The sequence below is a fragment of the Pteronotus mesoamericanus genome, unplaced genomic scaffold (assembly GCF_021234165.1).
Source record: "Pteronotus mesoamericanus isolate MK-2021 breed Mesoamerican mustached bat unplaced genomic scaffold, CSHL_Meso_final contig_78, whole genome shotgun sequence".
Classification (NCBI taxonomy): domain Eukaryota; kingdom Metazoa; phylum Chordata; class Mammalia; order Chiroptera; family Mormoopidae; genus Pteronotus; species Pteronotus mesoamericanus.
The window spans coordinates 4,785,689-4,801,845 of NW_026555258.1; the positions used below are offsets into that span (position 1 = coordinate 4,785,689).

The window sequence follows — 16,157 nt, forward strand, 5'->3', positions numbered from 1 at the left end:
AGGGGGGACTCTGATGAGCGAGACACAGGAAGTACCTGGGCCCGAGGCGCTCACCTTCTCACCATGTAAGAGAGGAGCATGCAAATACCCAAGGAAGTCCATGTCTTAAAGATAGCATGTTTCGCCCCGAGTGAGTAAAACCGGTGATGCGGTAGAGCATGAGGCGCGCAGGGGTCACCAGCAGGACTGGCTGGGAAAGCCCCCCGCAGGGGACCGAAGGCCCAGGCGGCGGGTGGGCGAGGGTCCGGGCCGCTCCTCTCGGTGAGGCCAGGTCCCGAGGTGGGGTGCGGGCGAGGCCTGGCAAGGCCCCTGTGACTGGAGCGAAGTCTACAGATTGCGTATTTTGCTGTGTATAGTGCGCGTTTGTTTGCCCGAATGTTTGAGGGACGATAAGGATGCACATTATATGTGGACAGTACCTGAAATACCTTGTATCTGTTCCTGTGTTCTGTTATTATTTTTACATAAAATTCCTTGTACCATAATATGTTCAAAAATAAATGCTAAAAAGTCCTTTATAACACAAAAAACAAATATCTAAATATAAACAAAAAACTGAATTTAACAATTTTCTAAAAAGATTTTTTCCCCTGAAATCTTGGGCCAAAAATCTGGCGATGCATTATACACGGGAGCGCATTATACATGGCAAATTATGGTAGTTGCTTGAAAGATCAATATGATGTTGAAAGGCCAATGTGATCTTTTGGGGGAGACATCTGCCATTAAATACTTTTTATTCTTTTCTGCATTGGAGGAAAAAATGGCTGACTTATTTTAGTCGTAGGAGATGATGATCGGGACTTTGGTTTCTAGGTCAGTGGCTGGCAACCAATACAGCCCATGGCCAAAGCCATCCTTTGCCTGGATTTTGGGATTTGTTTGTTTTTAGATGTCGTACATGATCATCAAACTGCTGCTAGAATGTTCACATGAGTCACTGCACATTCAAAACCCTGGAAAAACTCCTGGGAATTGACCTTAGCTCAGGGTCAATTTAAAGAAACCCCAGCCTGGTTTGATAAAGTCTTATTGGAATACAGCAACATCCATTCATCGATGCATTGTCTATGGCTGCTTTTGCAAAACAGTGGCAGTTGAATAGTTGTAACAGACAGCACGTGAGCATAATGTATTTGCCAGCCTAAAATATATATTGATTGGCCTTTTACAGAAAAAGTTTGCTGTCCCCTGCTAGGATTATTATTTATTCAAGATGGCATTGGGTCCAATTCCTAATAGAATTTTAAAACATCGTCTCTGCCCTATATAATAGCACCAACTATTGATTGCCCTTAGCAATCATTTCTTAAAAGAAAAACAAAAACCAAAAACTAAATTATTTGTTACAAACAGATAATGGATGCACATGATTAAAAACCCAGGAATGACAGAGGTACCAAAGGGTGTGCAGTGAAGTGTCCCCGTCCCCAGGGACAATAAATGTCATCAGTCTCTTATGTACCCTTCCAGAGAGATATTACGCGCACATGGCGAAGAAGCATGTGTTTTCTCTCTTGCTTCCCCAGCAGTTGAGCATACACTTGCCTCCCTGAGTCCTGGATGTTGTTCTGAGGTTAATTTTTACTTTTCACAGCTTTACAGTATTACATTGGATGGGTGGATGTATTGACTGTTCCTAATTGTTTGCAACTCTGAACAAAGTTGCAATGCGTAAGCTGGAATGATACATGTGGACAAGCAAATCTAGAGGAGAGGTTCCTAGGAATAGCGCTCTGATGTGTAGAATTTGCCAAGCTGCCCCCCTCAGAGGCTGTGACTTAAGCACTCACATCTCTGTGCAGGGTGGCGCTACTTACAATGTCTGGAGCCTCAGAGCTCCTTGCCCCAGTCTTCCTTGTCTGTGCTGACTTGACAAATAAAAATTGGGACATCTGAGTGCTACTTTGTAGTTTCTCTTAGTATGAAGGAGGCAGAGTACGTTTGTATACATTTGAGTCATTTGTACTTTCTTCTTGAGGAACCATTGATGCCCTGGTCAATGTTTTAATTGGAGCTCCTTGTAGATAAAGGATAACTATGTAGAAACCATTGTATAAAATGTGTTGCATACTGTATATACAAGGTTTTACATTTAAATTTAACAGTAGAGAAGAAAGTGAAACTGAAGGATTTGCTGAACCTTTTATTTTTGCTTTCCTCTTCCTTGTCCTTTGTTGTTCTTTTTTAAATTCTTTAACTATATTTTTTTTGCATTACCATTTAGTCCCCTTATACCTGTTCCCCTCCCACCGCACAATAAACCCAATTAAAAAATGGGTAAAGGACCTGAATAGACACTTCTCCAAAGAGGACATACAGGTGGCCAATAGACATAGGAAAAGATGCTCAACATCATTAATCATCAGAGAAATGCAAATTAAAACCACACTGAGATATCATCTCACACCTGTCAGAATGGCCGTCATCAATAAATCAACAAGCAACACGTGCTGGTGAGGACGTGGGGAAAAGGGGAACCTCATGCCCTGTTGGTGGGAACACAGACTGGTGCAGCCACCGTGGAAAGCAGTGTGGAGATACCTCAAAATATTAAAGATTGACCTGCCTTTTGACCCAGCAGTCCCACTTCTGGGAATATGTCCAAAGAAACCCAAAACACTAATTTGAAAGCACATCAGCAGCCCTATGTTCATTGCAGCATTATTTACAATCGCCAAGATGGGGAAGCAGCCCAAGTGCCCATCAGTAGATGAGTGGATAAAACCACCGTGGGCCATTTGCACAGTGGAATGCTCATCGGCCATAAATAAGAAGAAAATTTTACTCTTTGCCATGTACAGAGGGACCTGGAGAACATTGCACTAAGTAAAATAAGCCAGTCAGAGAAAGACAAATACCATATGATTTCACTCATATGTGAAATCTAATGAACAAATTGAACTAACAAGCAAAATAGAGACGGGCTCTGAGAGCAGGCTGACAGCTGAGGGCGGGGAGGGGGGAGGTTATGGCTGCAGGGATTGAGCAGAAAGGGAAAAGGGCTCATGGGCACGGATTTGCTGAACTTTAAATATTAAACAGACTCTTACAAGATTTAGCAAAAAGATCATTTAAAATTTGCAGGATGTCCTTATTGCTTTGTTTGGTTTTTTTTTTAAAGCTCCATGTTGTAATTTTGAACAGGCTCCGTTGACTCACTGCTAGGAAAGAGAATGTATTTACATTTTCATTTCCTCTTCTAATCGAATTATGTAATTTGGTCTGTAACATGAGCCCCACATTTATCGTAATTCTATATTTAAATATAGATTTGTGCTCACCACCACTCCTTCTACCGCAGCTTCTCTGCTTGTGGGCATTAAGGAAATAGGGATATTGTCCCCCAATAAGAGCCCGTGGCATAACCCTGGAGTCCCTTCTTGTGGGGGAGCGCCACTCTCCACAACAGCAGCATACCTTGGTGGTTCTCTGGCCATACTTCCCTTCTCTCCAAACTGTGCGGCTGCGTTGTGTTTTGGTGGCAAAGTCTGGGACCAGCCAGAATGTTTTACTTCGTAGGTGTCTTGCTTTTTCGAGGATCCTTGAGAAGAGTTTTTTGTTGCCGTTGTTCCACGCAGCAGTTTGATAACAGGCTGTGCCCGGTGATCGGTGATCCTGTCAGTGTGTCATAGAGCCCGTTCATATGCAGATTCAACTCCTCGTTGTTTTCAGGGGGACTTTTTTCAATTATAGCTAAATATTTTTTTCTCTTCTACCTATTCTACTTCTCGGGTTATATATGTCAGAGAGAGGAGTTTTCCTGATGTTCTCATCCTCTTGCTCTTTAGATCTTTTTCTTTTTCTGATGATGTTCGTTGCTTTTCATATGATGATGATTTCATAACGTTCTGCCATTTGATAGCAGCCTAGTTTATTTACTAGCTCTTGAGTGGTGTGCTTCCTTCTCAGTTCCTCCTCGTAGCTTTGCGGTGCCCCTCTTTATCCCCCTCTGTCTTGTCCTGTAACCTGAGGATTCTTGCTCTGTTGGCTTTGGTTTTTATCAAGTCTGTCTGCAGTGTAAAATATTCTGGAGGAGTGTGGTTTAGTTTCTTCTCCTTGGATGTTTTCTTCCAGGTTGGATTTTCCTCTCTCATCCCCTCCCTCCCTCCCTCCCTCCCTCCTTTTCCTCTATACTACATCTCACATCCTTTCAGCTGGCTTATATTTACCACGGGCCATTTAGTGACGTGGCCCAAGAGGCAGACTGCAGAGTCCCAGTGCCTGGGATGCAGTCTCAGTCCTTTCATCGATTTTGGGCAAATTATTCTCAGTGTTTTATCTTTTTCATCTGTAAAATGCAAATAATGCGAACATACGGTTGTGGGGGGCACTTTGGAGACTGAGCGGGTGAACTGCATAGGCCGATGCCCAAGCCCGCTCCTGTTCCTGCTGCGAGCGTCACCAGGGCTCCCGCGCGCTCTGATGGTGCCGGAGAAGGTCCCTTCCCTGCTTCCAGAAGGCGTCTGTCCGCCTTCCCTCCGAGCTCCCGCCCAGTAAGGGCGCGGGAGGGGTCTCGTGCGAGTCTATTGTCGCGTATGGAACTTTGGGGGCTTACTTCCCTGAGGTCAAAGATGTACCCTTTTCCGTTCCGCTGGCAGCCCTAGGTTGGGGCGAGCCCCCCCCGCCCCCCAGGCAGCCAGCTCCTGGCCTGCCCGTGTCCAGACCAGGCGGTCAGCCCGGCTGTCCTCCTCCCAGAGCATTTTGTCACTGCTCCCCGGGGGCTTCCTGACCCCTCAGTTCGCTTCTCTCCCCCTCTCCCCCTCCCCCCCTCGGGGTTCAGGGTTTAAGGACTTACTCCTGTGACAGGGAGGGCGGGCCAGCACCCGCGCTGCGCTCTCACCCCGGCGGCCACTTTGCAAAGGTGCGCGCTCAGGTTACGCGCTTTTCTGTACCGCTTTATTTGCTGCTGTTGAACATTTTCCTGGCTGTTCATTTTCATCCCTTGCTGTTGCGAAAGCACACTTCTTGGATCCAATTTTCTTCTGCCATCTTTCTTCCAGAAATCTTGTGGGGAGCTTTAAAAAAAATAAAAGAAAGAGAGAAAAACAAAACATTCCCGGACCCAACCCTGGACCTTCCATTTCAGAGGGTTTGGAACGGGCCCAAGTGTCTCCTTCCTCAAAGCCTTCCCTGTGGCTCCTACTTTAAATGTAGAATCCTTATGAAAGGGTGCACATTCTTCTCTTACCTTTTCATTAGCCTCTCTGAAGAGCAAATTAAGTATATAAAACCCTTAAAATTTTTCAGGAAGATCTCATAAATTTCAAGATGCTTTTTTGTGGTTCGTTGGCTTGCTTATTTTTTTTTTAATAACCTCCTACAAATAGGGCAAAAAAGCCTGTCTCAGAGAACAGAAGTGCAAGTTTGCAAGTTGACCTTTTTTTGTAGTGGTCCCTGAGAGACGCATCTTTAGGCCTGGAATTCACTTCTAGAACCTCTTAGGCGTTTAGTTTTCTGCTGGCCTTTGTAGAGTAAATTATTCATCCGTGCTTTTAGGAGCATTTGAATGCTATAGATGCTCATCGGAACCTGGTGGTCCTCACAGGACGCCCCCCACCGCGGGCCTTTAGTCCTCTTTAGGGTTTGGCTGGGTAGTGCAAACTGCTGAGGGTGCTGGTCTTGCTGGGATCGGCAGGTGACAAACGAAGGTGGCTGCTAGGGAAGCGGACTGGCAGCGGCCGTAGACAGGGATGTGAGTGCCGAGCTGCTGCCCGTGGAGGCCCCCGCGGACCGTGCGTCAGCCTCCTGGCTGTTTCCCGGACTGCAGCTCCCCACCCAGGGCCCACGGGAAACCAGCCAGCGGAACCTGCGCCCGTGAGGCGTGGTCCTCGTTGTTTTCCATGATTGCCTCTTAGTTTTCGGGTAAGTGAAAGCGCGCTGAGTGCTGAGGAGAGTGCCTGCGTTCTTGCTCTGGGGATGGCACTGGGACAGGAGACCGTGATTTGGGCTCAGCCGAGTGTGTTCAGGGCAAACCCACCAGGCAGGTTCAAAGGTCGCCTCGTTAAATGTCTCACCATGAACATCCCCAAAAGATCGTCTCTCCTGCCCTAGAAGGCTTATTCACGGGCGGTTTGCATCAGCCTTCTGGGGGAGCAGCCACATGCTGGGGCGCTGTGATACTTCCTTTAAACACTGGGACCCAGTGCACATGCTTCCGTGGAACTTAGAGCAGTAACGCCCACCTAAGAAAAACTGCCCCGGGCTCAGGGCTACGTGGAAGCCACCGCATGCACACACGTGGCCTCTAGCCTCCACTTAAATCAACTTGGGTCTCCAGGTCCAGCTAAGTGGCCAGCTGGTGCCCATTTCAGTTCTTATCTGCCCTACCCTGGCAGTGAAGACTCAAAGCCATGCGTGTCGACCGTAACAGGAGCTTCATCGCAGGTGTTGGAAGATGGAAGGAAATAAGTGAATTTCAGCTGCCGATATTTTGTAATTATTTGTTTCAACTTACAAAAAAAAAAATCACTAACTTATCTGTCATCCTTGATTTTTCTATTATCGCTTTATGTGAGGTGACATGTCTGCATTTCTGTTTCAGGAATCTTTCCAAGAAATACCAACCTAAAAAGAACTCGAGGGAGGAAGAAGAATACAGGTGCGTTGGTCATTGATAACGATGCGGTATCATCTATACGCCACCGGTGCTGAATGAGAAGGAAAGGAGAAATAGACACCTATGGAAATGAGTTGCATTCTTTATTCATATTTATGTTAGTTTTTTAGTTGGGGGAGAGAAAAATATAAAACTCTCAACTTTTCTTGCAGTGAGTCACTAGACCTATTCTAGATAGATTCAATTAGGGTACTTAGGAAAAACTTTGAAAATAATCTAAGCAAATACAGGAAGCATGGATTGTGCGCTCTACAGTCTTGGTTTGTTTTTGTAATGTCAGGAGTCTCGTTCATACTAATTCATCCAAGGACTGTGTCCACTTTAGTGAGGGATTCAGGAGGCATCTTAACCAGGCAGTCCCACAGTACTGTGTCTCTAATTTGGATCAAGTGTCCATGACATTAATACATACAGCATGTATATGTATTTGGGGTTATATTTGGCCTGAGTATTGTTAACAGAGCCAAATGCTGCCCTGTGTGGGGCAGTTCAGTTTCAGAAAATGAAAAGTGTTTCTGTTGTAATTAAGTCTGAGCCTTTTTGATGTCAACACTCATGTGTAATGAATTGTCGCGGTCCTCTGGGAGGCTGGTACAAATTAAGCCATTTTTAATAACTATTTCTCTAGCGAAACGAGCGCAGGGAAGCCCTTGCTTGAGGAGGTGCGGCATGTGTTCTGTTCCGTAGGTACACGGCCTGTAAAGCCTTCCTCTCCACCCTGAACGAGACGAATGATTATGCCGGGCAGCACGAGGTTGTCTCGGAGAACATGACCTCGCAGATCACCATGGGCTTGGCGCGCTACGTCCAGGAACTGAAGCAGGAAAGGAAATCGGTAACAACGTTTGTTTTTTCTTCCTAAGACATGGACCAGAGATAAAAGGAATATTCCTAGAAACTTTAAAATTAAATGGAATCATATAAATGGTGGGTCTTAAACTGACACCTTTGAGAATCATATAAAAGTTTTGGACTTTGTTCCTAGAAAGAGTTTCTAGGTCTTTATTATCTCGAGGGCCCCTCAGACACCCTAAGATCTCTGGGCCCCTGAAAACTAACTAATTTCCTCTGAGGAATTTAAACATATTGGAGGATATCAGACATACAAGAGTAAGCAATGTAATATGGTGTATGCTATGTGGAATGAATGGTATTAAAATAAATACTTATAAGGAGTTTTAAAAAGCCAGAAAGATGATCACAATTCTACCCACTTGATTTCTTGGCTCCTTCATTGCTCTCTAATGAAGAGGACCTTTTGCTTCTCTTCACAGCATTACAATCTTTTCATACCTTCTATGTGAACAAGAGAGAAAAATGTGCACTCAAAGTATATTCATAGTCAAGATTTTGCCCCAAGAAATTTATTTTGAAGCCATGATCTGTGTCATTGAACTTTGATCACTTGCTAGATGCATAATAATCTATTAGTAATAAAGGGCCAAAGTTGGCCAGTGATATGCTTATCTGTCCACAGTAATTCCTTTAGTTCTTTGGAGATGCGTGAACTAACATGATAGATACGGCTCCTGCTGAAATGGAGGAGACATGAAATAATAATGACCGAAATAATTAGGTAATTGCAGTAGTGATAGTTGCTACAAAGTACCAAATGCTTAGGTCTAGCTGCGGTTTCTCAGGGGTGACTAGAAATGATGTCTTGCTTAAGTACCGTTCTTAACCATCAGCGTAATAATACCTTTGGGCCATTTGATACAGTGGCGAAATCCTGTCTGCCCAAAGGGACGATTTCAAATTTACTGCCCATAGAGTATTTCCAAGTTCAATCCAGAATCCTAGAAGAGAATTGCCTTTCATCGAGATCTTGCTGTTTGAACAGATGAATCTCCAATAGGAGGCTGCATGGTGCAAATAAGCTCACTATGCAAAAGGTGAAGTTTCCTTCCCTTTTTGTATATATGTGAGAGGGAATTGAAGAAAGTTAGTGGGAGAAATGGATGTTCTCCATAGCCTGACAACGAGCCAGCTGTTTGGCCTCCAAGCCTTCAACTTGCCAAAATAGGGTAGTGCTCACTCTTCATGTCTGTAGGAGAAAAGATGTTTTCTACGCAGCTCTTTCCACGTACGCTGTATTCTATTACAGTGCAGCTCACTCACATAAGTATGACTAGCTAGTAGTTTGTCCTGACACACACATCTGTAGGCTCATCTTCATGAAAATATGTTGACTTTTCAAAAGTAATTTCTTTAAAAGAGCACCTTCCCTTGCCACCTGTAAAAGCCTAGCACTCAGGTGCTCCCTTGGCTGGTGTCTGAGCCGGTGGCACTTCCCACGGGGGAGCAGGAACTTGCTGGAGGCCAAGGCGCGGGCTGTTCATTCCCACACCTAGTGGGTTCCACGTCGGCAGCGGTGTTTTGGCAGGGCGTTCACCTTTTCTTTAGAGAGGATGGGGGCAGTGGCCAGGCTGAGGGTGGATATAAATCCCAGTGCACGGTTCAGGTCCTTTGCTCTGTGTTCAGTCTTTCATTGACAAACATAAATTGTCAATAAATCTTTACTCCTTGACAATGTCTAGGATTCATTGGTGTTCAGTGATAATGCGTAGAAATAAGTGGGAAACCAACAGTTCTTTATAAGGTAACATGATTAGTTTTAATGTATAAAAGCTGGAAATTTTATATCTGCCTGATTTTCCTAGATTTTTACAAATTTATAATGAATACAGTGTTCCAGCTCTTTAAGGTGACCACATACAATAAGAACCTCTGTTTCTTTTATTTACTCTCCCTTTGTTTTTATTTTGTGTGTGTGGTGGGGGGGGAGGAGTTTGCTGTGGTTTATTTATTAGTTGCCAACATTTTTTAAAAATGTTACTAAACCTCTGAATTATAGAACAGAATTTCACAGCCCTTATATATCAAAATTCCCATTTTTCCAAGTTTTCTTCTGAATGTCATTTATAGATATGTAGATATTTATATGGAGAGAGAGAGAGAAGAGATATATAGATATAAATATCACATCTCTATATCTTCCTCTAAATAAATATCTGTTATTTTTATATATTTTAAAATATTTATATCTATATTTTACTTCTATATCTATATACAGATAAATATAATTTATACTCTTCTTTAGTTTCCATTTAATACCATAAGTACTTCCATGCTTCTACATGAAAATATAGTTTTAATAATTAGAATTTTAGTAGCTATATGTTGTAATTCTTAAAACTCACTTAACTAACTCTTTATTATTTGACCCATAGTCTATTACCAGTTTCTGACTAGTTGGTTGGTTAGTTATAAAAACAATGCTGCAGTGGACTCTTTACTTTTATAGCTATTTTCTTCCTGTGGAATGGAGATGATCTCTCCGAGCTAAATTTCTAGAAATAAGAATATCAGGTCAAAGTGTACATGATCTATGGTTCTTGATTAAACTTTGGTCATTTATATGATTAATGGTCTTTAACAGAAGTATAGATGAGACTCCCAAGTCACTCAAATGATCAGCTTGAACCTAAATTGGCTTCTCTGAGATGAGAGTGGCTATCAGAGACATTCCTCCTTAAAAACTACTATGAATACACTTTTACTGGCAATGTTTGCACATTGAATCAACTTATTACAGAATTTTAGAGAGAGTGTTCGGGTCGGCTCCACCCTTTGAATTTGTCTGGGGTTGTCCACAGTGGTCCCCAGTCACCACATATGAGTGGCATCTGGAGAGTTGCGTCCCCCGAGGGGTCTGGCCGACATGTACCGGAACCTGCGGGTAACCCTCCAGCAGGGGAAAGTGTGGTTCATGAAGAGCTGTTGGCCGGGAGCAGAACTGTTTTTCGCATCGGTTATCCGAAGAGTTCCAGGCGAAACGGTTACACGGGTGGGGCTAAAGCGGGTTTAGAGTTGTGAGTATGCAAAGCAGAATTTATTCTTGTGTTATTCTTTATTATTGTATTATTTTCCATACAAACCATTGTAAACCTACTTTTGCCCGACCCTGAACAATATACCTTTAGGGACTCACAAAAACTTTTATAAACCTCAGAGAATGCTTACAAGACCCCACAATAGTTAGAATTGACCTTTAAGTTTTTTCCCCCAGGTTTCAGAAATGTTTAAAAACAGATCCTAAAAGCTATCACATTTCTTCCTCAAGTTAGGTATTGGATGGGTCCTATTTATAAACTACTAAGAGACTTCATTTACTATGTAAGTCAGTTCTGCAGCACAGGCCAACTCCAAAATGTTTGGAAGATTTTTTTTATAAGGGATTACAGCAGACAGGTAAGATTGAGTATAAAGGAAAGCAAAAGCTGAAAGGCACTTACGTATATGGTAAAGCTATTTACAAATCTGTTTCTGACTGATTTAGCCCTATTGGGCTTCCACTGTGGATAGTCCGTTACTAGGCCGGGCCCTGTCCTGTAAAAGGAAAACATGAAAACCAGGGCGGATTTGAGACTTCACGATCTGGGAAAGGAGCAGTGCGTTTTCCCAGCCATTCTTCCTTCTGGGTGTTGCTGCATTTATTGAGATACATTGAAAAGCAGCGCATCCTTGGATCTATTAGTCATTGGTCCGTTGCGTGGGTCACACTGTTTGCAACATACTAATCTCCCCTGGCTTAACGCAAAACGTGATTTTGTATTGCTTCATCTCCTTTGTTTGGAAAGAACGGATGAGAATGGCATTTTGTTCATTAAGCCCTGTCACCGCTGTGGTCCTGTCGCCTGCAGAACCATTGGTCTGGTGACCGAAGACATTTTGTCTTATTCGTGGGCTACCGTGCCGAGTTATCAGGATACTTATATTCTGTCTTTGATTTCATGGATTTGAAATGTGACTTTGGGTTTATGTTTCTCCCTTGTAAGCTGGAATGAAATCTTCCTTTTCGTCTAAGAATTGTGAGAATTAGTTGAGTAACGTTTGTGCCTCACCCAGTTCTCTCCCGCATCTGGTCACCGTACCATTGCCAGAGGAGGGTCCCGGGCTCAGCAACAGTGACGGTGCCACCCCAGGGCTGTGCAGCACAGCGCACCCATTAACCCGCCCAGACAAACCTTGGATACCCCGCACACCCTTCTCCGCCCCATCCCAGCCTGCATTTCCCCGACCCCGTAAATGGCACTCCCTGTAACCTGGTGGTGCTGGCCAAAACGGTGGGCATCCGGGACCTCATAGGACACCGAGTCCTGTGGGCTCTGCCTTCAGGGAATGTGGTGAAGCCGCACGCTTCCCTGCTTCCTCCACGCCCGCCCCAGTCCTGCCCCTCGCCCTCTCCCCGGAGGACTGTCTCAGCTGAGCCCCGAACGCACCTCTGTGCTGCGGCTTGCCCGGCACTCGGCTGTCCAGCCACCCCCCGCCCCACCGGCACCCCGGCACCACTGACTCTTCCAGGCAAATGCAGCCACCTCTCCTCGGTCCCCTACCCCCACCCCCTGCTCCCACCCAGCACATTCTCCATTGAGTGGTCAGCACAGTCTTGCAACAACGCAAAGCAGACCCTGTCACTTCCTTTCTTCAATCTTCCAGTAGCTGTGCGCCCCCCAGGGCCTGGGAAGCCGTACACGGTCCACCCCTGGCCCAACCCGGCCTCATCCCTCCGTCCAGTCTCGCCCCACCGGCATCTCGCCACTGTTCCTTGACTGCGCCACGCCCTTTCCTCCCGCTGCCCGGCAGGGTGTGTCCCCCGTCCCTTTCCAGTGCACATCTACACTTCATTCAGGGCCCCACTCAAACATCATCCAGCCCACCCTGTCTGAAATGCCACCTGCAGGCACCTGTGCCCCGCTCTGTCCCCTGGCCCTCCCTCTCTGAACCGCTCTGCCCTCTGCTTTGATCACGCCGCCTTGCTGGCACCCAGAGCAGCGCCCTGCACGTGTGGGCGTGCAGCCAACGGGTGTGGGCCGCCAAGACCTTTCAGCCCTGGGAACGGTGGCCATCCCTCAAGTTTCGCCCTTCGACCTGGCACTTTATCTGAACCCAAAAGACTTTATTCTTAGAGAGCGGGGGCAGCAGGGAGAAAGAGAGAGAGAGAAGAACATGGATGTGAGAGAGAAACGCCCATCAGTTGCCTCCCACAGTCCCCCACCTGGGGACCCGGCCCGCAACCCAGGCACGTGCCCTGACTGGGAATGGAACCAGTGACCTCCCGGTTCACAGGCCGGCACTCAGTCCACGGAGCCACACCGGCCTGTGTATAAACTCCTAACAACGGTGACTCTCCTTGTTTTGGTTTGGAAGTAAGAGTGGTATACTCTTGGAAGGGATAAGTGAGGGACATTTGCTGCTTAATAGTGGTCGTTTTAAGATCCCAAGAGCTCATTGGGATTCTTCAGAGGAATTAGAATTTCAAGGGATATAAAAGAAGGGATTCTTCTGAAGAGCAGAGAAGAGACTTCTGGAGTCTAGGTAAACTGGATGTGAGCGTTCTGGGTAGCAAAAGCCAGCGTGAGGAGAACAGAGGGACTGCGGCAAAAGGACACCGGGACAGGGAGTGAAGGAAACCTGGCCGGTGTCGCTGGACCCAGGCCATGGACAGAGTCCCCTGCCCAGGGCCCAGATGGTCAGTGTTTGGGGCAAGTTCAGCCACTGAGCATGACAGTGGGAGGTAGGCATTTTAGGAACTTTAAACACATTTGTCGAGAAGGTATCTTTACTCTAAATGAATTTGGAAAAATAACTAACAGCAGAATGTGACTCCTGCCATGATGTCTCTGGGCTTACGTCTCGGGCTTCGGGGCGGCGCGAAGGGCTTCTCTGAGCGAGCCTCTCAGCTTCCGACACGGCGCACGGGCGTCCCCGCGCCCGCGAGGCTCGGCGCTGTGCGGGTCGGCCAGCCCCCAGTCGGATGTAGAAGGGGCCAGTGTTCCCTGCCAGCGCTCTGTGGGCTTGGAAGCAGTCATTATATTTGCCACAGACCAAGTTTCTGGATGCTCCTTTTCTCTTTGCCCTTTTCAAGCCCCGGCATTCCTTTGTTTTCATCTGTAGAATCTGAGTCTCATTTAAAATTCCAGATGGTTGACTGTCCTCTACTGAGTGTTTATTATTTTCTTTTTTCCACTTTTTTTTTAAGTGGCTGCTGTCACATCAGTGCCGTAGTTTGCTCCAGTAAGGAGCTTTCAAAGGTTAATGGCCTGTGATACATATACAATAAAAGTGAGCCGCTGTTGTACCTAATAGTAGAGCGTGGGTAGTAAACATTCTCACAGTTTGTTCCTCCCGATCTCGCAGAGTGGTGAAGTCTCTTGAGGGCTTTGTCATTGTAATTCTTCTATAGCTATTAATGCTTGCTTATTTTAGGCTCCCTGTGATTTTTGATCTCAGCTTCCCCTGGTCCCTGGGAAATTTCTAAAACATTTTTGAAGGATGATTTTATCTGTCTATTTTTATTGGTCAACTAAAAAGTTGAAATGAAAGTGACTTGAGCTGTCACCCAGCTACCGTCGGGCGTTTTTAGAAGTCTCATTGTGTTTGAAGAGAAACTCAAGCCTCCGCTCACAGGAGCAAGCAGGAGCATTTCTCTGGGTCTCAGGGGACGGCATTTCCTGTCTCTCGGAGAGGAGAGGAGAGCCGGGTGACTTCACTCCGTGGCTCCGAAAGAAGCGCTTATTATCTTCTTCCGGAGAACAATCCCTCTTTATGCAAGGCGGGGGGCCCACTTCTTACATGCACTCTCACTCACTGTCCAGCAAAGCAGTGGTTTGCTATTGTTTGTCAACAAACAACAAGCGCATCTGGAGAGCTGGTATGTTTTATTTTGCAACTGTTAAGCCGGCTTTTCCAATTAAAGGAGGGAAGATAGAACTGGGCACAGAGGGCCGCTGCTCTCTGGGTCATGGTGCGCGCGCGCAGCCGTAAGGAGGGCGTCCGTTCCACCGTCCCTTTCCTAAGGGATCAGGCAGCGGCGACGGTGTGCGCGCTTGCGCCTGTGTGTGTGTTGTAGCCAAATAAATTCAGGAGGGATTGTGCAATGCAAAAAAGAGGAGGAGGAAAATCACCACCCCCTAGATGTTTTTTCTTGCATCGCACCTGTAGTCTTCGGACCATTGTTTTAGTCTGGCAGAACTGTGCTGAGAGGGCCTTCTTGGGGGAAAGCTCACCAGGAAAACCAAGGTCCACACTGTGCCTGAAACATAAATTCATACTTATTATAAAATAGTTCGATGAAGGAGTGGCAGGAGAAACGCATATGTGGGTTTCCAATGGGGATCATCCCTCATGCTGCCAAAGTAGGACTTTTTTTTTTTTTTTAATTCCTGGGATGACGAAGCCCAGTCCTCCTTTCCTGTGTGACCGACAGTCACTTTTCTGCACGTCCTTCTGCATGTGTTTCCTCGCTCTACCCAGGGAGCCTTTTCTTTTTGGGTTCATCTGCAACTCTCAAGGTAAAATCGGGGGGAATGGTGAGGCTTTTCAGCCAACTGTGTACCACCGCGCTCCTGCTAGAGGAGGGGATCATTCTTGTGGCCGTTTGGGGAAGTGGCATTTCTGCACAGCCAGGGACTCTCAGGACCAGGTCGCCCCCTGAAAGGGCACAGCTGAGCCTCTGCGCCTCCCTGAGCCTGTCCTTCTGCCTCCCCGTTGGCCCAGGTCGCTTTGCCCCTGGGCACTGGCCACTCCTTCCCTCCGTTCTCACTCCTTCCCTCTTTTTTTTTTTTTTTTTTTGTGGCCTCTGGAGAACCTGCTTGCACTTTGTACTTCCTCCAAAGTCTGCAGCTTTCCTAACTCTGCCCTGGGCGCTACTTCTTACTCCCCCGCAGCCTTGACCCTGCCTGCTTGTTTATCCCTTACCCTTAGGCTCTGTCTCTTTTCTGTCGCTTCTCTGTGTCTGTTAGGAGACTTGAGAAAATGAAGCCCCAGGGGGCTCTTTGGGTTCATAGACACCAAAAAATTGCTGGATGGCTAAAACTTGCTATCAAGAGGCACTTAAGACAGTGAAACGTGACCTGAAAAGGAGACAAGTCAATGCTCCCTTATAAAGAAGCACTGTTCTTTGAAAGAGAACCCGACCTCTCTCCTCCCGCCCAGCCTCCCAGGAGTCAGCTGTCTTTTGTGACTCAGCTGAGCCCCAGGTTCTGACCAGGTGAGGCGAAAGTTCTGAAAGTTTGGTGGCTGTGCAGAGGGGCCCTCCTGCTTCCTGCCCCTCCTTCCCCTGCCTTGCCCGTGGAACCACCCCCATGCTGGCTTGTCAGTCGGAAAACAGACCGTACATTCAGCCCCGCTCGCTGAAGGGAGCTCGTTTATTAAAAGAAGCATTTAGGACGTTGTGGAGAGGGTTCAGGAAAAACAACAAGGGGTGCCGAGTGCCCCCGGGCAGGTCGCCGTGGGGAGCTCCTGTGGCCCCAGGTCCCGGGACAGGGGAAGCCTTACAGGAACTTCATAGGTTCACTCTGAGGCGGCTGCAGGACCAGAGCTGCGGCCTTTGGTCGAGGGACCCAGCCAACCTAGAGCATCTTCACTGGGGGGAGGCCTCGAGCTCAGTGCGCTCCCCTTGATAGGCCAGAACCTCTCCATGGCAACCCTAACAGAGCCCCGGGGCCAGTGAGCCTGCCCACATGGTCCAGGCGGG

At 46.7% G+C, this 16,157-nt stretch overlaps 1 protein-coding gene and 1 non-coding gene across 15 annotated transcripts in view; one reads left to right on the plus strand and one right to left on the minus strand.

Moving 5' to 3' along the window:
• Positions 1-16,157, plus strand: part of FNBP1 (formin binding protein 1) — a 110,092-nt gene that overhangs the window by 44,956 nt on the left and 48,979 nt on the right. For all 14 annotated transcript variants that reach the window (XM_054584230.1, XM_054584228.1, XM_054584229.1 and 11 more), the window contains exons 3-4: positions 6,545-6,601; positions 7,307-7,454. In XM_054584230.1, the coding sequence (XP_054440205.1) occupies positions 6,545-6,601; positions 7,307-7,454 (205 nt within the window). The remainder of the gene's footprint in view (positions 1-6,544; positions 6,602-7,306; positions 7,455-16,157) is intronic.
• LOC129079733 (small Cajal body-specific RNA 16) lies at positions 881-1,015 on the minus strand. The gene has a single exon (XR_008530095.1). It is a non-coding gene; the product is annotated as a small Cajal body-specific RNA 16 (non-coding RNA).